The following is a 24,028-nucleotide window of genomic DNA, read 5'->3' as shown; positions in this document are numbered from 1 at the left end:
AAATGCCTCAAACTTCTTGTCAATATCAATACCATTTTTTGTTGAACTTTTAGTAAAATATTACAAGACATACTGTAATTATTCAAACGTAATTTTTCCAGAACTCCTTTCCCTTAGCCAATCCAACTATATTGCTGCTGTTTTGTCTTTTTGCAGTCAAGCTCAGTTCAGTTATAGTTGTAACTCTGGCTAGTCTTTAACTATGTGTAGCCAGTACATACAGTGCATTCTTAAGTAAAGATATTCAAAATTTTATATCCAATGTATGTGTATTGTGTGTGCGTGCGTGCGTGTGTGAGAGAGAGAAAAAGAAAGAGTGAGAAATGAGAGATTGAAAGCTTAGAGAGGGTTGCTGATTCATGCTGTGCCTTTTCTCTCTTTGCCAGCTAATTCAGTTTCTGTTCAGTCAAATGCAGTCCAACACACCTGGCACTGTAAGCTTGAAGAGAAAGCTGTGAGTACTCATACACACACACACACACACACACACACACACACAAATACACATGGGGTGGCAATCAACAAAAGTCAGACAAACGGGGCCACAGTGGAGCAGAGGGAAGGGCTGGCTCAGCTGACAAACTGAACCATCAAGCAGTGTGAATGGCGACAAGTGCTGAATCAGTCACACACACACAAACACACACACACACACAGATGGAAGGCACAGCAGAGTGCATGACCCAGCTACTGCCAATGTATGTAAAATGCTGGTTCAGCCTTGCTGCTGCAGTGGGAAAGGCACGTTCTCACACAAAGGTGCCAAGAGCATAGGCATTACAGGGTCAGCATGCTACCTGGCAAAGTTGCAATGATGCCTCATGCTTTACCACAAGTTGACAAAATGATTTTGGAGATCATGGTTATTTCTAATGAGTAAATGCAATGTTTTTGCCACAGTTTCTGCTGAGATACTAACAGCCCAGACCACAGTAGGGTTTAATGAAAAGCACTTTAATTTTGTGCCTATATTTCCTAACTTTGAGACCCCTCTGACCGTATTGCAAATATCATTACAGTCAATTCAAACATACAAGAACCTTCAGTTGTCTACCTAATAGATATTGATAATGCAACTACTCTGAGTCAGACATCTAACATATCAAAACTTCATTATCTGTTCAGGCCATTGATGTTGGATGACGGCTCTATTAGCCCCCCTGCCTCCAAGTTCAGCCATAGTAACCCAATGGAGCCAATGCATGAGTCCTTCTACATCCAGTCGGTGAGAGAATATGCAAATGTTACACAATGCATTTTATGCAGCTTCCCTATTGTCACTGACATCTTCATATTCATGTACAGAATTCAATGTGCTACGATAAATAGCAACCTGTATAACAAGATGCTGTGCTCCGGACACATACTAATGGTGATGGTGATAATAAAATTCATTCATATATATGGTATTATATGATATGATATAATATTACAAACCCCTATTCCAATGTAGTTGAGATATTGTGTAAAACGTAAATAAAAAAACAGAATACAATGATTTACAAGCACATCTACCTCACAGTTCTGAGGACCCGGATTCAAATCCGGCCCCGCCTATTTGGAGCTTGCATGTTCTCTGCCTGCGTGGGTTTTCTCCGGGTGCCCCGGTTTCCTCTCACATTCCAGAAACATGGATGGTAGGTTAATTGAAGACTCCAAATTGCCCGTAGGTGTGAATGTGAGTGCGAATGCTAATTTGTTTATATGTGCCCTGCGATTGGCTGACGACCAGTTCAGGGTGTCCCCTGCCTCTTGCCCAAAGATAGCTGGGATAGGCTCCAGCACGCCGTGACCCTAGTGAGGATAAGCAGTTGGTAAACTGGATCAATGGATGATTTACAAATCCATTTCAACCTATATTCAATTGAATACAGGACAAATACAATATATTTAATGTTCAAACTGATAAACTATTGTTTTTTTTTTTTTTTTTTGCAAACCTTCACTCATTTTGAATTTGATCCCTACAATACATTCCACAAAGCTGGAACAAAGGCATGTTACCCATTGGTAAATCACCTTTCCTTTTAACAACACTCAAAAAGGGCCTAGGACCCTAGAACACCAGTTGTTAAAGCTTTGTAGGTGGAATTATTTCCCATTCTTGCTTAATGTACAGTTTCAGTTGCTCAACAGTCATACTTTTCCGTTGTCGTATTTTGTGTTTCATAATGTGCCACATTTTTCGATGGGAGACAGGTTTGTAACTAGTACACACACTCTTTTACTACGAAGCCACGCTGTTAGAACATGTGCAGAATGTGGCTTGATATCGTCTTGCTGATATAAGCAAGGACATACCTGAAAAAGAGGTTGCTTGGATGGCAGCATATGTTGCTCCAAGACATGCATGTACCTTTTAGCATTAATGGTGCCTTCACAGATGTACAAGTTACCCATACCAGGGGCGCTAACACAACCCCATACCATTACAGTTGCTCGCTTTTGAACTTTGCGCTGATAACAATTAGGATGGTCCTTTTCTTTTTTGGACAGTGTGTGGGATGATTGACAATAGGCCTTACAAATATCCCCAAAATATATACACTTTGGGCATAAAAAGATTAAACCCTGTGCCATTTCCCCCTGGACTTTCTGATCAAGACATTACAACAACAACAGCAGAAGATAACTTGCACGTCACCTAATCAGCTTAGAACCTAAGTTGAGAGTTGCTCTGTTTTCCCGCACTGATTCTTGATAACAGCTGGAAGTCCACTTTCCCACTTCCCACACTTTTGTTGGAAATAGTAGTGCGTGAACCCCTGCCCCTTCGCCAGCCATTCTGAACTTAATTTTAGATTAAGCTTGTGAACCACCGCATAAAAATAAGCGTTGCTGACCGCACCCCCGCACATTGTCCGATTGTATACCTGGAAACTGAGCGAGCCTGTATAGGCGTTTGAAGCTGTTTTTAAAGTGTATTGTACTTGATCTAATTTCTTAAACCAAAGAAAGTAGATTAATAGTTAAGGAAGAAGTGGGTTGCTAAAGAGAGAGGGCATATGTGAGAATAAAACCAAAAGTGTGCATATTTTTTTTAAAGGTGTCTCACTGATTCCACTCATTTGAATGTACCCAGCGTGTACGTACCGTTCACGTAACATACATTTTGATCACAAAATTTACATCTAAAGGCACATTATACATTATGATTATAGTTAAGTATTGGTGTAAAACAATATTTGATGCTTTATATACTACTTAGGTGGCTTAAGGTGGACTCGCAAAACCAGAAATGTATTATTTATAATGTATGACTGTTCAATCGGGCTTCGCCAAGTCGCTTGACGTCTGGTAGCCTTCGTGCTAATTACTTGCATTCACCCAACCAATACGCCGACTGTCTTCAAAAGCAGAAGTTGTATGACGTCACATTATCATCATGCTGCTTTTCTGAAATGAGATCTAATCCCCTCTGATAACTTCCTAAAGACTAATTAGCCATCACTGTTAAGCCGTATTTGTGGTTGCAATGTGAAGACTTCAACCATCCAGTATGGCAGTGGTGGTGACCAGTACCCGGATGTAATCACGTGAGAGTAAACGTCAATTGTAAATGGAGAAACGCTGTTCTTAAACTGTTGGACTATTTGTTCATACACTACACAATCTTTGCTTGTGAACAAGTGAGCCTATCGAGGATGCTCCTTTTATACCCACTCATGACACTCACCTGTTTTCAATTAAACTGTTCACCTTTAACTGTGGAGCGTTCTAAACTGGTGTTTTCTGAGCATTCCCCAAACTTACCAGTCTTTTTGGGAATGTGTCGGGGGCATTCATATCAAAATGAGAGCATATTTGGAAAAAATCAATAACAGTTTGAATATTAAATATCTTTTCTTTGTAGTATTTTCAATTGAATGTAGGTTGAAAAGGATTTGCAAATATGGTATCTTGATTTTATTTACATTTTACACAATGTGCCATCTTCCTTGGAATTGGGGTTTGTATATTATATATGTAATTATTTTCATATAGATAATTGTGTACATAAATACAGTATATATAGTAGTAAATAACAATGCGTAACATTAATTTTCCATCATGTTTTATTAACTGATTAATTAATTAATGTGACATGTAATGTGTACCAAATTAAATGGAAAAATATTTAGTGGGTTGTAACTTTAACCAAAAGTATTTAATCTTTATGGTTCATAGTTTATGAATGTGCTAATCATAGGTGGCGTGACACAGAGGATAAGTGTATGTACTGCAACCGGAGGGTCGCCGGTTTGGATCCCTGCCCGAGCGTGGTTGGATGGTTGGTGGTGGTCAGAATGGCAGTAGGCACAGATTGGCAGCCACGCTTCCATTAGACTGCCCCAGGGCAGCTGTGGCTACACTCGTAGCTTACCACAACCAGTGAATGAATAATGCATTTGTAAAGCATCATTGAGTTCCTTGAAAAGCACTATATCAGTTGAAAACATCCATCCATCCATCCATTTTCTGAGCCGCTTCTCCTCACTAGGGTCGCGGGCGTGCTGGAGCCTATCCCAGCTATCATCGGGCAGGAGGCAGTGTACACCCTGAACTGGTTGCCAGTCAATCGCAGGGCACATATAAACAAACAACCATTTGCACTCACATTCACACCTACGGACAATTTAGAGTTGTCAATTAACCTACCATGCATGTTTTTGGGATTTGGGAGGAAACCGGAGTGCCCGGAGAAAACGCACACAGGCACGGGGAGAACATGCAAACTCCACACAGGCGGGGCCGGGGATTGAACCCCGGTCCTCAGAACTGTGAGGCAGACACTCTAACCAGTCGTCCACCGTGCCGCTAGTTGAAAACATGATTATTATTATTATTAATTGTAATGTATGCTTTTAAGTTTGCATCCTACAATCACCCCTGGTTTACATGAAGGATTGTGCACACCAACATGGAAAAATCCTAAATCCTCTGTTAACACCTGTATGCTGCAGTTGTTATGTAATATCAACACGAGATGGAAGCAGTGCTTAGTGAGAGATACAGTCATCTGTTTGCACAATAATGTTTTGACTTTGCCTGAGGAACAACATCACCATCCTTTTTCCTTACCCGGATGGGTTGTTTAGACCTGGGGGTGTCATTGATCTCTGTGAACTGCGGGCTTGTGAAGCCAGTTGAGATGCTTTTGTGATTAAGGAATATGCCCTGCAAATAAACCTAACTTGACTGCTCCTCTTTCTCAGCCATCCAATGATACTGCTTCATGTTCTACCACTGGGCTAACAGGTGGACCGATCATATCGGATGTAACAGACATGTCTCAAGCCAGCATGTCTCTACAGATGCAGCCTGATGAGACCAGGTGAGTGAAGTTGATATATTAAGCACTAGAACACCTGTCATCTTAGTCAAAATGACTCAGACAATTCCCACAAATCCATCTGGATAGGAGCTGTTTGAAATTGCTTGAAAAAAGGGCAGACATGCTCAAAAAACAACTTGGAAGGTGAATATAGCAACAGTCTGATGCATTCAACGTGGGCTTGATTGTATCCTGAAAAGCCTAAATTTATAATTTCACCCCAGAAGCTCAGAACTTCTTTAAATTCAGCTGAAGACCACTGCAGTCACACATCAGCTATGGGAGTATGTATCCTATATACAGTGGGTACGGGTATTCAGACCGCCTTAAATTTTTCGCTCTTTTTTATATTCCAGCCATTTGCTAAAATCATTTAAGTTCATTTTTTCCCACATTAATGTACACACAGCACCCCATATTGACAGAAAAAACGCAATTGTTGACATTTTTGCAGATTTATTAAAAAATAAAAACTGAAATATCACACAGCCATAAGTATTCAGCCCCCTTGCTTAGTATTTAGTAGAAGCACCCTTTTGAGCTAATACAGCCATGAGTCTTTTTGGGAATGATGCAACAGGTTTTTCACACCTGGATTTGGGGATCCTCTGCCATTCCTCCTTGGAGATCCTCTCCAGTTGTCAGGTTGCATGGTGAACGTTGGTAGTCAGCCATTTTCAGGTCTTTCCAGAGATGCTCAATTGGGTTTTAGTCAGTGCTCTGTCTGGGCCATTCAAAAACAGTCACGGATTTGTTCTGAAGCCACTCCTTCTGTATTTTAGCTGTGTGCTTTGGGTCATTTTCTTTTTTGAAGGTGCACCTTCGGCCCAGTCTGAGGTTCTGAGCACTCTGGAGAAGGTTTTCGTCCAGGATATCCCTGTATTTGGCCGCATTCATCTTTATTTCGATTGCAACCAGTCTCCCTGTCCCTGCAACTGAAAAACACCCCCACAGCATGATGCTGCCACCACCATGCTTCACTGTTGGGACTGTATTGGACAGGTGATGAGCAGTGCCTGGTTTTCTCCACATATGCCACTCAGAATTAAGGCCATCAATTTCTATCTTGGTCTCATCAGACCAAATAATCTTATTTCTCACCATCTTGGAGTCCTTCAGGTGTTTTTTTTTAGCAAACTCCATGCAGGCTTTCATGTGTCTTGCACTGAGAGGAGGCTTCCGTCGAGCTACTCTGCCATAAAGCCCCGACTGGTGGAAGGCTGCGGTGATGGTTGACTTTCTAGAACTTTCGTCCATCTCCCGACTGCATCTCTGGAGCTCAGCCACAGTGATCTTTGGGTTTTTCTTTACCTTTCTCACCAAGGCTCTTCTCCCCCGATTGCTCAGTTTGGCCGGATGGCCAGCTCTAGAAAGGGTTCTGATCGTCCCAAATGTCTTCCATTTCAGTCTTATGGAGACTACTGTGCTCTTAGGAACCTTAAGTGCAGCAGAATGTTTTTTTGTAACCTTGGCCAGATCTGCGCCTTGCCACAATTCTGTCTCTGAGCTCTTCAGGCAGTTCCTTTGACCTCATGATTCCCATTTCCTCTGACATGCACTGTGAGCTGTAAGGTCTTGTATACACAGGGGTGTGGCTTTCCTAATCAAGTCCAATTGGTATAATGAAACACAGCTGGACTCCAATGAAGGTGTAGAACCATCTTAAGGATGATCAGAAGAAATGGACAGCACCCGAGTTAAATATATGAGTGTCACAGCAAAGGGTCTGAATACTTATTGCTGTGTGATATTTCAGTTTTTCTTTTTTAATAAATTAGCAGAAATTTCAAAAATTCTGTTTTTTTCCCTGTCAATATGGGGTGCTGTGTGTACATTAATGAGGGAAAAAATTTACTTAAATGATTTTAACAGATGCAATATAACAAAGAGTGAAAAATTTAAGGGGGTCTGACAACTTTCCGTACCCACTGTACATAGATTTTTTTGTCAAGTTGCCACACCAACTGTTTGGCTCATAAATTTGTAAATCTGACTCTCATGTCAGTGCCTCACCAGCCAAGGACCTCATCGCATGCACTAGTATACAGTACATTGGGGCGGTTTCTGAAACGAGTGATATGGGCAGCCGCCCAAGGCGGCATTCTGTGAGGGACAGCACTCGCCCCCCTACTGACGATCGGCCAGGGTTGCACAATCAACAAGCGCCGCACGTTGTGCATATACGTCGTACTGCTATTTGGAAAACAAACCAAAAAATCTCCGCCCCCAACCGCCCTCCCGCCGACGATCGGCCAGGGGGGCACACTCAACGGCCGTCTCAGATGGAGCCATTCGGTCCAGGACCGCCTCTGGGTATACAGTAATCCCTTGTTTATCGCGTTGGTTACGTTCCAGAAACCCCCTGCAGTAGACTAAATCCACAGAGTATGTACTGATTATTGTGTTGTTGGTATAAATCAAAATTTCACATATGCAATTCAATGTCAATAAGTGCTACATTAGTGAGGTACAGGTATTTTGTCCTCTTGAAGTCGCCATCCAAGATTTCACACAAATCCACAAGCACATGCCTTCAAAAGATGGGTGTGCTCTGCTTCAGTGACATGAATGTCAACCCCTGCAGACCTGCTAAAGACAGACGATTTCCTGGCTAAACCATTAGGCATTGTGCATCACACTGATGGTCCCGGCGGTGTATGCAGCGCAAAGCATCACGGGACTTTGGGCCATGCAGCAGATCCTGCTGCTTCCCAAAATTCTTTGTGGTGCCCTTTTTAGCTACAGTACTGTAGTTGTAGAAAATCAACCTAAAAGTTGCTCTTGCATTTGTTCCTGTCCATATTCTAATGAGTGTGTGCATTAGCTATACGTCAGGCTAGGTTGGTATTTTGTGAATTTATTTCATAAAACGCCGGACGACTGGTTAGCATATTTGCCTCACAGTTCTGGGGACCGGGGTTCAAATCCCGGCCCCGCCTGTGTGGAGTTTGCATGTTCTCCCCATGCCTGGGTGGGCTTTCTCCGGGCACTCCGGTTTCCTACCACATCCCAAAAACATGCGTGGTGCATTGATTGAAGACTCTGAATTGTGAATGTGAGTGCGAATGGTTGTTTGTTTCTATGTGCCCTGCGATTGGCTGGCGACCGGTTCAGGGTGTACACCGCACTCCTACCCGAAGATGGCTGGGATGGGCTCCAGCAGCGCACGACCCTAGTGAGGACAAGCGGTAAAGAAAATGGATGGATGGATATTTCATAAAACTCTGAAGGTGGCTTGTGTGTTAAACAGCAGCATATACTCATGACTTACCAAATGTATGAGTTGAAATTACTCAACACGTTTTTTTTTTTTTTGCAAAGTAAAAGAGCCCATTTGTGCTTATGTAAATAATTATTGCCACATTATACAAATTGCTAATAATGCTAACTGTATCAGATATGTGCAGGGGAGTACTGATCAAATAAAAAAAAATATTTGCCATGGAGTGAAGCCACAATAAGTGAACGGCAATATAGTGAGAGGGTATTGCATTGGCATTGTAGGTATAATATTTGCCGCCAACAGAAGTTTTTCTGGAAGTGCAGTTCCTCCAGGATGGCACATGCATACGTGGTGTGGCCAAAGGTTTTACTGTGTCTCCCAGCACAGAGGAAGTTGGACAGCGTGGAGAAAAATTTGAGGGAGGCCAGTATCCCAGGAGAGATGGAGGGCACCTTAGAAGGGCAACAACGAGGTAGCAGAACCGCTATGTGCTATGTAGCATATATTGGCGTTTGGATATCCATCCATCCATCCATTTTCTGAGCCGCTTCTCCTCACTAGGGTCGCGGGCGTGCTGGAGCCTATCCCAGCTGTCATCGGGCAGGAGGCAGGGTACACCCTGAACTGGTTGCCAGCCAATCGCAGGCGTTTGGATATAACGTAATTTATTTAAGAAATACATTCGTCGAAGGTGAACATCTGTGTTCACTTCAGGTTTAGTCTGATAGACGTTTAACGTCAGATTCAAATAAATTTTGTCTCAAAAGGGCACCACGTCTCTTTTTTATATGTATAAAATTTAGGTAAAAGTGACAAAAAACCTCTTATCAGTCTCATAATCTGAAGGTTGCTACTCTTAGGAAATACGAGTTCTAGATAACAGAGGCTCATTATTAAACTTAAAACACAACACAAAGTGGAATTTTATAGACTATTTAATGAAATCTACGCGGGATCAATAGGGAAACACGCAAAGGGATCTAACTAAAGGAAGAAAATAACATTAAGGGTAAACGAAAAGGGAAGATAGGACCTTATGTTGCTGGACTAAAATTGACCATGAATAGGCTGCACCGTGTTGAGCGATTATAAAGTTGGAGCTTGTGGGAAGCTATTAGTGCCATAAATTATTAGGCACTAATAATATTGTACAGCCTAGCAACGCTTGTTGTGGTAGGTTCGTCTGTCTTTGGGGATGGTCTTTTCTCCGCGCATCTTAGAAGGAAAACGAAGCAGGTTTGGTTGAAGAAGAAAAATGATGTAGAAAAATTAAACAAAAACAGGTGGGAGAAGAAAAAGGGAAGTTGTTCGTTACGCTTTGTTGGGAGAATATGACCGTCTCTCTTTCTGCCTGTTTTCGGGATCCGCTAGCAAGTTCAAAGAACTCACGTTTGGCTGGGAGCGTATCTGGTATCTCAGCAGCAACTGTTCTGGATGCTTACCAGCCCTGATCCACGGAGGCTAGGAAGCCGAGGCTCCATCCCCGAGGCTCGCGTTGGCCAAGCCGCATGTTTGAACAAAGGAAAGGGGATGTGCGGCGGAGCCGTGCCGAGGTCACCCAGAGCAAGACGAGGGAGCCAGGCACACACGAGAGAAGGCGGAAGTTGAGGGTTCAATACCCAGGGGGGGTGTCTAAGTCACAGAAAGAAACCGGAGAAGACCATGCCCATCGACTCGAACCCTCGTCTACGATCTAGCCATAAAAATTGTGTAAAAATCATATATTCATATAAAATAATCCCAACTTTGTACTCTTACTCCTAGATCAAGCACATAGAATGATTGTTTAAACTTGGCAGATCAATTGCTTATTGTTCAATCACATTTCATGCTGTTTGGCTTCAAATCAAGACAAACAGTTCTCAAAATCTCGCAGCTGGACCTGTAAAGTTGGCACACTGACACAGACATCAAGGCATACATTTGGAATATTTCTGCAGAGTTTGTGAAATATCAAAACAAGACATTTTATCTTCACTTAATGAAACCATTTAGTCCAGAATGCAGTAACTCTCAAACGCCAGCGGGTGACGCCTGTGTCCCGGCATTTGTTCCCAGTGGGCGTTTGCGTGCATGTTTTAATATTAAGCAAATAGTTCATTGCTGTATTTGCATTCCGTTGTCGATAAGTCCCAGCTTGGTCTTATTGGAGAGAGGATAAGGAAGTCCCTGTAAACTTTCCTGCATGGAAAAGGTGCTATTGTGCAAGGAAGAATAGGGCGTAAGAAATGAACTGACACCCAGCAGGCCACTTGTGTGCTTTTTGCCCACAAACCTATAGAAACAGGCTCAATGACAGCGTGGCATGTACATGCGTGCCCCGCCTCTGCTCACAGCTTGGCACTGAAACAGACCAGACACGCGAGGGATGTGAGAGAGTCTGCAGAAGCTGCTGAGTGCAATGTCCTCCAGAATGAACAGTTTGGTGCTGGGTTAGTTTTTCATCAATTTTATGAGCCAGTTATCCTCACCAGGGTCGCAGGAGTGCTGGAGCCTATCCCAGCTATCAACGGGCAGGAGGCAGGGTACACCCTGAACTGGTTGCCAGCCAATCGCAGGCGTTTGGATATAACGTAATTTATTTAAGAAATACATTCGTCGAAGGTGAACATCTGTGTTCACTTCAGGTTTAGTCTGATAGACGTTTAACGTCAGATTCAAATAAATTTTGTCTCAAAAGGGCACCACGTCTCTTTTTTATATGTATAAAATTTAGGTAAAAGTGACAAAAAACCTCTTATCAGTCTCATAATCTGAAGGTTGCTACTCTTAGGAAATACGAGTTCTAGATAACAGAGGCTCATTATTAAACTTAAAACACAACACAAAGTGGAATTTTATAGACTATTTAATGAAATCTACGCGGGATCAATAGGGAAACACGCAAAGGGATCTAACTAAAGGAAGAAAATAACATTAAGGGTAAACGAAAAGGGAAGATAGGACCTTATGTTGCTGGACTAAAATTGACCATGAATAGGCTGCACCGTGTTGAGCGATTATAAAGTTGGAGCTTGTGGGAAGCTATTAGTGCCATAAATTATTAGGCACTAATAATATTGTACAGCCTAGCAACGCTTGTTGTGGTAGGTTCGTCTGTCTTTGGGGATGGTCTTTTCTCCGCGCATCTTAGAAGGAAAACGAAGCAGGTTTGGTTGAAGAAGAAAAATGATGTAGAAAAATTAAACAAAAACAGGTGGGAGAAGAAAAAGGGAAGTTGTTCGTTACGCTTTGTTGGGAGAATATGACCGTCTCTCTTTCTGCCTGTTTTCGGGATCCGCTAGCAAGTTCAAAGAACTCACGTTTGGCTGGGAGCGTATCTGGTATCTCAGCAGCAACTGTTCTGGATGCTTACCAGCCCTGATCCACGGAGGCTAGGAAGCCGAGGCTCCATCCCCGAGGCTCGCGTTGGCCAAGCCGCATGTTTGAACAAAGGAAAGGGGATGTGCGGCGGAGCCGTGCCGAGGTCACCCAGAGCAAGACGAGGGAGCCAGGCACACACGAGAGAAGGCGGAAGTTGAGGGTTCAATACCCAGGGGGGGTGTCTAAGTCACAGAAAGAAACCGGAGAAGACCATGCCCATCGACTCGAACCCTCGTCTACGATCTAGCCATAAAAATTGTGTAAAAATCATATATTCATATAAAATAATCCCAACTTTGTACTCTTACTCCTAGATCAAGCACATAGAATGATTGTTTAAACTTGGCAGATCAATTGCTTATTGTTCAATCACATTTCATGCTGTTTGGCTTCAAATCAAGACAAACAGTTCTCAAAATCTCGCAGCTGGACCTGTAAAGTTGGCACACTGACACAGACATCAAGGCATACATTTGGAATATTTCTGCAGAGTTTGTGAAATATCAAAACAAGACATTTTATCTTCACTTAATGAAACCATTTAGTCCAGAATGCAGTAACTCTCAAACGCCAGCGGGTGACGCCTGTGTCCCGGCATTTGTTCCCAGTGGGCGTTTGCGTGCATGTTTTAATATTAAGCAAATAGTTCATTGCTGTATTTGCATTCCGTTGTCGATAAGTCCCAGCTTGGTCTTATTGGAGAGAGGATAAGGAAGTCCCTGTAAACTTTCCTGCATGGAAAAGGTGCTATTGTGCAAGGAAGAATAGGGCGTAAGAAATGAACTGACACCCAGCAGGCCACTTGTGTGCTTTTTGCCCACAAACCTATAGAAACAGGCTCAATGACAGCGTGGCATGTACATGCGTGCCCCGCCTCTGCTCACAGCTTGGCACTGAAACAGACCAGACACGCGAGGGATGTGAGAGAGTCTGCAGAAGCTGCTGAGTGCAATGTCCTCCAGAATGAACAGTTTGGTGCTGGGTTAGTTTTTCATCAATTTTATGAGCCAGTTATCCTCACCAGGGTCGCAGGAGTGCTGGAGCCTATCCCAGCTATCAACGGGCAGGTGGTGGGGTACACCCTGAACTGGTTGCCAGCCAATCGCAGGGCACATTTAAACAAACAACCATTCGCACTCACATTCACACCTCTGGGCAATTTAGAGTCTTCAATCAACCTACCACACATGTTTTTGGGATGTAGGAGGAAACCGGAGTGCCCGGAGCCAACCCACACAGGCACGGGGAGAACATGCAAACTCCACACAGGCAGGGTCGGGGATTGAACCCCGGTACTCAGAACTGTGAGCTAGACGCTCTAACCTGTCGGCCACCGTGCCGCCGGGTTAGTTTTTCATTCATTAAAATGTAGGATGTGTGACTTAAATACTGCACTCCCTTTTTAATGTTTGTATCAGTTTGTTTGTCTATTTATTTATCTTTTCATTGAGATTTGTGTAATTACAACTTAAATGGTGCACAAATATTTATTACTAACACATGAAGGACATCTGCTGTGATACTTTGTGGTTGATTACTTATTCTCATAAGGGGGGTTTACATGGAGCCTTCTATTCCAATTATAATGGTTTAGAAGCCCAAACCGAATGAAAATGCTGCATATAAACACCTCATTCAGAATAAACAGGCCGAATCCAGATGAAATTTCATTCGTTTTCACAGAGGTGGAATATTCCTTTTGCCAAAATGGATCAGAAGTACATTTTCATCAACGGTGAATCGGAACGGAGCTGGACTGCGCTCTGCCTGCGCATGCTCTGTCTTGACGGAAATGCGCGGTGATGTCATCGTTTATGCACGTAAATATGGCGGCTTCCAACCAGAGTTCGTATGCGATGGAGATGTTGTTTTCAACCACTTGTAACTTGTTTTTAATCAAGTGATACTTTTAATAAAAGTGCAAAAACAATCCCAATTACTGTGCTAAATAGTTGACTGACCTCCATCTTGATAAATTACGTGACGTGTCACGCGGCTGGTCCGATTTAATGTAGTGCACATGTATACACCAGATTGGAATAGATCAAGTCACATGTAAACAGTTGAACAGAGACCTCTAATCGGAATGACAAAACAACTCTGCATGTAAACCTGGCTAGCAGGGTTTACATGCAAAGTACAACTGACATCAAACCCAGAAGTTCTTCTACTTCAGTCCGAAACAAACAGTGATATAATGTATATGTATATATACATTATATATATATGTATATAATGATATAATGAGTAACAGCACCCTTCATTGCCAAATTACTGTACTGCAACAAAAAGGTATACACAGGCGACTTTTTTTTTTTTTTTAATCAGGGAAACGTGCCTGATGCTTATCAAAGAAGAGCCTGTCAGTCCAGGAGTGAGAGCAGGACTGAAAGGAGGCAGTGCTGGTGGAGGAGACACACTAGCATTGAGCTCCTCCTGTGAGGTGTGCTCCTCAGAACCTCCCGTCCTTCCTGTTGCAATGGTGCAGTCTGTTTTGGAGGAGAGAGGCTCAACCACCACAATGACAGAGAGAAGGATTAAGAGAGCTGCTATGGAAAGGTGAGAGCTCACATCCAGTAGATGTTAATGTGCACACAACTTGTCACTGTTGTGTGTGCAGAGTGGAGTGTGCTTCTGATACAGTGGAAAATATGGATATGAGCCTGGAGGAGTTGCAGCAGCTGATACTCAGGAGCCATCAGCAGAGTAACATGGATCCAGGGACCAGTACTGTTATTGATGTGAGCACACACATGCATACACAAAAAGTGCATGCACACATACAGTGGATATAAAAAGTCTACACACCTCTGTTCAAAAGACAGGTTTTTGTGATGTCAGAAAGTGACACCCAAACAAATATTTCAAAACTTGTTCCACCATTAATGTAACCTATCATTTGTAAAACTCAATTAAACATTTTCTTTTCATGGTCTTTTAGAGTTGGGGTGGGGGAAAAATAAACTGAAATAATTTGGCTGCTCAAGTGCACACACCCTCTTATAAGTTGGATGTGACTGTTTAGAATTAACCAATTACATTCAAAATAATTTTAAATGGGTGTCAGCACACACCTGCTACCATTTAAAGTGCCTCTGATTCTTCCCTATATAAAGTTAAGATGTTCTAGTAGGCTTTTACTTACTTTTAGTTTTGCTTTGTAGCAGTAGCCTTAAGGTTTTGCGCTAACACTGATTGTTCTTTGGAATTGCTTATAATTCACCCCATCTTGACTTAAGCTCCAGTTCCAGCTGAAGAAAAACCGTCCCAAAACAATGCTGCCATGAACATGCTTCACTGTAGATGTGGTGTTCTTTTAGTGATGAGCAGTGTTGTGTGTACGCCATACACATTTTTGTAATTATCGTGAAAATGTTCAACTTTGGTTTAATCGGACCATGCCGTATTTTCCCACATTTGTTTGAGAGCATATGGTACAGTTATGGTTAATCAGAGGGACTTTAAATGGTGTCAGGTGTGCGCTGCTTCTCATTTATCATGAGTTTGAATGTGGTTGGTTGATTCTCAATATGGCCACATCCCAGTTATAAGAAGGTGTGCACACTTGTGCAACCACATTATTTGAGTTATTTACTTTTACTTCCCCTCTCCAAAAGATAGAAAAGTAAATCAATTGAATTGGACAGGTTATAGTACACGTCAATGGTGGCTTTTCTTTCTTTCTTTCTTTCTTTCTTTCTTTCTTTCTTTTATGATTGATCTTGGCCTCACTTATGTATCACACAAAAAAATGGCATTTGAATATGGGTGTGTAGACTTTATAACTGTATAACTATTTAATTAATTAATTTATTTATTTATTTACTGTACTTAGCAGACAGTATTTGTCCTGTCACTATTACCTGTCTGAAAACAAACAAAACATTGCCACTGCTTTTCTCTCCCTGATTTGCAGCCCTTCAGTGTAAACCTTCCTCTGACTGAATGGAGCTTTAATGAGATGGAGACTAACCTCAAATCAGTAAGTCATTGAATTTGTATTTTGTGAGTCTTTACACCTCTAGAATAAAATTTTGCTCTATAAGTTGTCTATTTCAGATACTTCCCAAATCAGCTTTTCCATGTCTGATTGAGCATTAAAATTGCCCGCATTGTGGTGCATATGTCTATTACTTCACAGTATGTGTTCCAAAACCAAGAACCTGAGGCTTTTCCAGCATCTACTTGTGAAAAACAGTGATCAGTCTGTGCAGTGAGTGGTCCTTTTTGAAATGGAAGGTAATAATGTTGCCACATAATCTTATTTTGATGTTCACTATATTCCAGAGCTGGTAGACATTTTTACTGAGACATTTGTTTTAAATTAAATGTTAAATCAACTGTAAATGCGATTTGAATTTCTGTTTAAATGACGAGATTAAAACCCACACTAATGCATTACACTCTTCAAAAATACTTTAACAATTATGTCTTCCCAAGGAGAGACAAATGGCAAATGTCTTCAATACATATAGTACATGATGATAACCGTGTTGTCCTGTGTAAAAGAAACCATTTAACCAAAAACAACCATTGAAAACTTTGTTATAAGGTCATGTTGAACATGTATCGCTATTCGCTGCCAACACTGTCGTTCAAAACGTAGTTTTTCTTCAGACCACACCACGCCCTTTCACTTTGTTTTAAGACTGACAACAAAGGTGAAGACTAAGGCCAGTTGTTGTTACTGTGTTTTAATAAACCATGTCGCGACTACCTTATATAATGAATGTAAAATTTTGACTAGCTGATTGAGAGCAAAAGTAAATCTTCACTAAACACGATTGGATTGCGTCTTGCAAGTCAAAATTAGTCAGCAAAAATTGGCTATTAAACTGAATTACACTGATTATAACTCAAAATCAACTTGGTTGCCTCAGTGTGGAAGACTCAATCCTCAATACTTGTGAGAGCACACGTTTGTTACGTTGACAGTGGTGGCTCGGGGGCGGAGAGCCAGTCAGAGATATTTGCTAGTGACGTAGATAAGCTCGAGAAATTTGAATGACCTGATTTCAGGCCGGCGGCACGGTGGACGACTGGTTAGCACATCTGCCTCACAGTTCTGAGGACCGTGTTTCAAATCCCGGCCCCACCTGTGTGGAGTTAGCATGTTCTCCCCGTGCCTGTGTGGGGATTCTCCGGGAACTCCTGTTTGGTCCCACATCCCAAAATCATGCACGGTAGGTTAATTGAAGACCCTAAATTGTCCGTAGGTGGGAATGTGAGTGCGAATGCTTGTTTGTTTATATGTGCCCTGCGATTGGCTGCCAACCAGTTCAGGGTGTCCCCTGCCTCTTGCCCAAAGATAGCTGGGATAGGCTCCAGCACGCCCGTGACCCTAGTGAGGATAAGCAGTTCGGAAACTGGATCAATGGAATTTACCAATCCATTTCAACCTATATTCAATTGAATACAGGACAAAGACAAGATATTTAATGTTCAAATTAATGGCCAATTTTAATTCATATTTCACATGTCTACTGAGCCAGCATAGAGACAATATAACATCGCAAATACCAGAGAAAGTTGATTTGGTAAAATATGGGATGTTTAAATGTTTCAAAACAGCGACTATGAGGGCAGGTTTTTTTCTGGTGCTAAATCTGTCTAAAATTTGTTTTGGTATGTTTTCATAAATTTAAATTAAAACAGCGGACAAAGCAGAAATGTGACAAAGATTTTTATCAGACAGCGAGTAAATACTACAAAATCATCTTAAATCATTATATGTTATCCTTTAAGTAACAACTATTTTCAGTATAATCTCATGTCTTGCTTTGTATGACCCTATTAATTATAATTTCTCTTCAGGCCACTGACACTTCACCCTGCATGAATTTGATCCTTCAGGCTGGCCAGGCTATTTCTTGTATTTGCCTTCTTTGCAAAAATATACTTAAGAAATGCAGAAATGATCATATTTGTACCAATTATGTCTTTTTTTCTTTTTCTTAAATAGATTGATTCAAGTATATCTAGCCTAGAGCACTTTAGTCTTTCTGTGAGAGGGACTTCCTACTTATGGAAGTGACTTATTCCTCCTAGAATTTATTACAAATGTACACGTCTACAACAAGTGAACATTTTTATTTAACAAAAAATATTGTGATTATCTGAGTGTGTGCAAATGGGGCGTGGGGCCCTCATGGTAATTTTCTGTTTTTTGGTTGTTGTTTTTTTGTCTGAAAAAATTTAGATACAATCAAACTAATTTTGTGTGTTACACTTAATGAAAGGCAAGTTGTCTTTAGTAAAAGAAAATATTCTCACAATGAACAAATGGAGTCAAGCCACTCTAGAATCCATTCAGCAACCATTTTTAAGTATTAGTAGGACATATGAGGTTTAATAACTAACCCATGTACTGTGCATGTGTTAGCCTGACAGGTAGCTAGGGTTGTTTTGTCTATTTACATGTGTGGTTTCAAGGACATAACTGATGGACTTTTCAATTTGACTAAACCAACAACACCACAGCATTTTTGCACAAACTACAGTACATACAGTTATGGTAAAATATTTTGTTGTTTGTTAATTACATTCTACACCTGCTTGTTTAAAGTAGATGCAAACATGTCAGAAAGTTAGACACTGCCTTTCATAGCTTCCGGATAATCCTCCTGTGTTTTAAAAAGGGTTCAGTGAGGAGGTTTCTTGAGCATTTCATCAGTTACACAGCTATAAATTGAAGAAGTGTAGATTTATTCTCTGTAATGCCATTCAGTTTAAAATACCAACATTGCATTGATAGATATTTTAAAGTTTTCCTTTTGTGCTAGTATACTTGAGGGGAAGTTATAAAAATGATATGAATTGTGCAATACTGTACAGAATGCAATATGTGGATGACCATAGGAATGTAGGAAAGAGCAACTGTGAGTGGTGGAGTGGAACACACCAAAGTAAGATGCACAGCAGAAGGAGAATGACTGCTTGTCCAAAAAACCCCAAGGCAGGAGCAACGTGACTGGGAGGAGGAGGAATTTCTATTTGGTTTACTGTTGTTGATGAGAATCAGGGCAGCAATTTACTTTAAAATTTCGCAAAAATCTAGCTGAAGGAACTTTTACCCTGATGCATTACAGTGTTATGCCTTATAATTGATCACTGTATATTTGATTTCTATTTTAACCTGTTGTAAATAAAATGGAAACACACTGAAGTTGCAAAATTATTTAAAAACAAAAAACACAAACTATGGCTTCTGCTTTAAAAACTTTTGAGGTAGATCCTCCTTCCCTGTGCATGTTAGCTTTGATGTATAATGTGGAATTGCACTAAACTAAAGTTGTATATTTGAAAGTGTACAGTACATTTAAGATAGCTTTTATTTTCTTGTTCCTTACAACAATGAGTGTTTTTCAGGAGTGACTGCACACATTCAGCTGCTGTTGTGTTCTTTATTTATCTTGTTTTAATTTTTTATCATTTGCACTGGAAATGAATGGATGTGTGTGAAGATGCATACTGCTAGATGAGTGCGGTATTTGTACCTAAACAAGTGAAAATATGGCTGCTGTAAAAGAAAAAGCCTGGCATCCCCCCAAAGCATTGTTACACTATGAAAAAGAAAAGGGAATTGAATGCGTCATCTCTTGTCACCGAAATATTTTATGACTACCATTAAACACATATAAGTGCTTCAATACTTTTGAAAGTGGGCCATCATCAGCTGGAAATGTGAATGTGTTGAATGGCTTTCATAAAAAGACTAAAGTGCAATGTTACACAGGGTCAAATAAACTGGATATGTATTTCACATGTAAACAAAATATTAAAATACCAATAAATTAAAGAAAAGGGAGACTTGAATGGGACATTTTCATTGCATTTGTCATATACTGCCCTGCAGTTCCATTATTGGAGCCGGGAGGGCGCTTTGCGTCCTCTCTCTCTCTCCCCCCCCCCCCCCCCCCCCCCCTCCCCTCTCCATTTTTCCTGTCTCCAATAAGCCTCATCACCACCGGTATATAAGCCTGCCTGTTCCAGGAAATCCTCGCCAAAGTATTGCAGTTACTTCCAGCAGTACCACGGCCCATTTACCTCACGTAAGTAACTCTATTCGTCGTTCCCTTTTTTGACTCCTGTGTCTCCTTGTTCTCAGTGTTTTTTCCCGTGTTCCTGATCCACGTCATTCCTGCCGCCAAGCCAGCCGCCTGTCCACGCCACCGCCTGCCAACCCACCAAGGACCACCACCATTACCTTTCCTCAATAAACTATTCATCATTTTACATCTGCCTCCGCCTGCTCTTGGATCCAGCTGCTCTCTATACGTGACAGAATACTTTGGCCATTATGCACCCAGCAATTCCGGAGGCACTGATGAACGCACTCACTCTCCGAGGAGCCCGCATAGGGAGACAAGAAAAGACTCTCCACGAACTCATGGAATCCCTACACTCCCTCACACAACAAGTATCCCTCCTTTCCTTGACAATGCTATCCAGACTTCCACCTGTAAGTACGCATTCCGAGCCCGCAGCCTCAGAGCCACCCTGCCTCCTGTACAAAGAACCTCATGTCCCGCCTCCCGAGCCCTACTCCGGGGACCTAGGTGCATGTAGCCAGTTTTTACTCATTCAATTGCTCACTCGTTTGCAACCTTCAACCATACAGTTATCCCACCGATCAATCCAAAGTAGCTTATGTCACTAACCACCTCTGCGGCAAAGCAACTAAATGATCCACTTCCTTATGGCAAAACTCCTCCCCGGTACTCCACTCATTCGATTCCTTTTCCAACGAACTCCGTAAATTGTTCGATCACCCTGTTTAGGGCAAATTAGCCACCCGTCATCTCCTCACGCTCACGCAGGGCGCTAAATCAGCAGCGGAATATTCCATAGAGTTTCGATATTGGCGGGTGAATGTGGGTGGGATGACGCGGCACTTAGGGGGATTTTTTCTAATGGCCTTTCCGAGCAGCTCAACGATGAGCTAGCAGTCCGGGACGAGCCCTCCTCTCTCGAGGATGTCATTGGCCTTTCCATCCGTCTGGATAACAGACTGCGACAACGTACACGAGAGAGGGGGGTTCGCTTGCGCAAAAGCCATCCCACTCCAAGCGCCGTGCAGTCAGCTTCACACCCGCCTCCCGCACAGTCTTCCGCACTTCCGTCACTGCCCGTAGCCACCGAGGAGCCCATGCAAATTGCAAAGACACGGTTAGATCCACAGGAGCGTCAGTCTCTTATCAACCAGCGGATGTGCATCTACTGCGGTCAATCCGGTCACTTTATTTTCTCGTGTCCGCTCCGGCCAAAAGACCAGGCTCACCGCGACAAACCTCCATTCCCTCAAGCTCTCCCTCACGCATGACCGTTCCCGGTTGCATTATAGTTTCTGCTCATAACACCCCCATCACTGCCCTGATTGATTTTGGTGCCGATGACAATTTCATTCATAAAGCCATAGTTCACCAGCTCCAAATCCCTCTCCAACCACTTGCGTCCCCGAAGAAGGTCACAGCCCTGGATGGCCGAATCATCTCCCCTGTTACCCACCAAACTGTGCCATTCACCTTGCTTATTTCAGGAAATCACCATGAGAACATCTCTTTTTGTTATCCCTGCCCCTGATACCCCATTAGTCCTTGGAATTCCCTGGCTCAAAAAACATAACGCCACCATAGACTGGACACACTTAGCCATCACCGGATGGAGCCCTCACTGCCACTCACACTGCCTGCTCTGTTATATCTCCCTCTGGTAAACCGCCACCCTCTTCCACACCTGTTGACCTCTACAGAGTCCCTGAGGAATATCATGATCTCTCTCTGGTGTTCCGTAAAGACCTGGCCATTTCTCTACCCCCTTGCCCCCCCCACCGTCCGTATGACTGTGCAATTAATCTGCTGCCAGGGGCCCCTCTTCCCTCCAGCCATCTCTACAACCTTTCCCGACCTGAGAAAAGGGCAATAGAGGACTATATCCATGACTCTCTGGCTTCCGGACTCATTCAACCTTCCTCTTCTCCAGTTGGGGCCGGCTTCTTTTTTTTTAAAAGAAAGACACCACTCTCCGCCCATCTATCGACTACCGTGGTCTCAATGATATTACCGTGAAGAATAAATCTCCGCTTCCCCTCATTGACCCACCGTTTGAACCCCTCTATGACACCCAGGTATTCACCAAATTGGATCTACGAAGCGCCTACCACCTCATCCGTATCAGAGAGGGGGACAAATGGAAGACCGCCTTCAATACCCCTCTCGGACACTTCGAGTATCTGGTCATGCCATTCGGCTGAACCAACGCCCCTGCAGTTTTCCAAACATTTAATACTGACGTCCTCCATGACATGCTCAACCGGTTCGTGTTTGTATACCTCGATGATATCCTCGTTTTCTCCCGCTCCCCCGAAGAACATCGCATCCATGTATGCCAAGTCATTCAGCGTCTCCTTGAAAACCGTCTGTATGTTAAACCTGAAAAGTGCGAATTCCACCTCTCATCTCCAGAGGACAACTACAACCCGACCCTGCCAAGATCCAAGCAGTCGTTATATGGCCCACTCCCACCACCCGCAAAGAACTACAACGTTTCCTTGGATTCGCCAATTTCTACCGTCGATTCATCCGTAATTACAGCAAGGTCGCTATTCCCCTCACTAGCCTCACATCCACCAGGTCCCTCTTTCAATGGTCCCCGGCAGCGTCCCAAGCATTCAGTCACCTCAAGACCTTGTTCACCAGTGCGCCCATTCTTCGCCACCCCGACCCCTCCCTCCTGTTCGTGGTTGAGGTTGACGCCTCGGACACGGGGGCAGGGGCTGTCTTCTCGCAGCGAGACCCCACGACCCACAAACTTCACCCCTGTGCCTTTTTTTCCCCATCATCTGTCCCCTGCTGAAAGGAACTACGACATCTGCAACCGAGAGCTACTGGCCATTGTATGGGACTTGGAAGAGTAGAGGCACAGGCTGGAGGAGACTGAACTACCATTCATCATTTGGACCGACTACAAGAATCTCTTACCTCCGTTCCGCCAAACGCCTTAACCCTCGACAAGCTCACTGGGCTCTCTTCTTGAGCAGGTTTAATTGCAATCTCTCTTTCCGTCCTGTCTCCAAAAACAGTAAACCAGATGCCCTGTCTTGACTTTACTCACACCCCACCAGCCCTGACCCAACCCATTCTTCCTTACTCGTGCTTCATTGGAGCAACCACTTGGCAGATCGAACAGGTGGTTAAGGAGGCCCAAAAGACTCACCCAAATCTCAAGACTGGGCCTCCAAACTGCCTGTTTGTACCAGATTCTGCACGCTCTGACGTTCTTCAGTGGGCTCACAACTCCAAAATCACCTGTCATCCTGGCATCACCCGCACCATTCAGTTCATCTGGCAGCATTTCTGTTGGCCTAGCCTTGTTCAAGACACCCGGGAGTTCGTCCAAGCCTGCTCCGTCTGTGCCCGAGGGGGTTCCAGTATCTCGTCGACTGGGAAGCGTATGGGCCGGAGGAGCGGTCTTGGATTTCCCGGAAGCTTATACTCGATCATACCCTTTTGGAAGACTTCTACGCGGCTCACCCTGGGAAGCCTGGCAGGACGCCGGGAGGCGTCTGTTGAGACGGGGGTACTGTTATATACTGCCCTGCAGTTCCATTATTGGAGCCGGAGGGCGCTTTGCGTCCTCTCTCTCTCTCCCCCCTCCCCTCTCTGTTTTAAGCACCTGTCTCCAATCAGCCTCATCATCACCGGTATATAAGCCTGCTTGTTCCAGGAAATCCTCGCCAAAGTATTGCAGTTACTTCCAGTGGTACCACAGCCCATTTACCTCACGTAAGTCACTCTATTCCTCGTTCCCTTTTTTGACTCCTGTGTCTCCTTGTTCAGTGTCTCCCCCCGTGTTCCTGATCCACGTCATTCCTGCCGCCAAGCCAGCCGCCTGTCCTCACCACTGCCTGCCACCTGTCCACGCCACCGCCTGCCAACACACCTAGGACCACCACCATTACCTTTCCTCAATAAACTGTTCATCATTTTACATCTGCCTCCACCTGCTCTTGGATCCAGCTACTCCCCATACGTGACAGAATTGTTTTTTATCATACGTCTTCATCTCATACATATTGTACATACTTTATGATGTATGCATGTTTGTATAAAGTTGACCTTTTGAACCTC

The 24,028-nt window shown here is 43.1% G+C and overlaps 1 protein-coding gene across 5 annotated transcripts in view; it reads left to right on the top strand.

Moving 5' to 3' along the window:
• The window catches only part of hsf4 (heat shock transcription factor 4), a 37,623-nt gene extending 13,595 nt beyond the window's left edge, over positions 1-24,028 (top strand). For 3 of the 5 annotated variants that reach the window (XM_061773531.1, XM_061773528.1, XM_061773529.1), the window contains 8 exons: positions 387-454; positions 1,126-1,225; positions 5,196-5,314; positions 14,229-14,459; positions 14,521-14,641; positions 15,817-15,882; positions 16,042-16,139; positions 17,715-24,028. In XM_061773531.1, coding sequence (XP_061629515.1) covers positions 387-454; positions 1,126-1,225; positions 5,196-5,314; positions 14,229-14,459; positions 14,521-14,641; positions 15,817-15,882; positions 16,042-16,101 — 765 coding nt within the window. In that variant the 3' untranslated portion in view covers positions 16,102-16,139; positions 17,715-24,028. The remainder of the gene's footprint in view (positions 1-386; positions 455-1,125; positions 1,226-5,195; positions 5,315-14,228; positions 14,460-14,520; positions 14,642-15,816; positions 15,883-16,041; positions 16,140-17,714) is intronic. The other 2 variants (XR_009788542.1, XM_061773530.1) reach the window with 2 other exon arrangements.

Source organism: Phyllopteryx taeniolatus, chromosome 5, assembly GCF_024500385.1.
Source record: "Phyllopteryx taeniolatus isolate TA_2022b chromosome 5, UOR_Ptae_1.2, whole genome shotgun sequence".
NCBI lineage: Eukaryota > Metazoa > Chordata > Actinopteri > Syngnathiformes > Syngnathidae > Phyllopteryx > Phyllopteryx taeniolatus.
The sequence above is the reverse complement of the archived record's forward strand: the minus strand, read 5'-3'. Positions and strand labels throughout refer to the sequence as shown.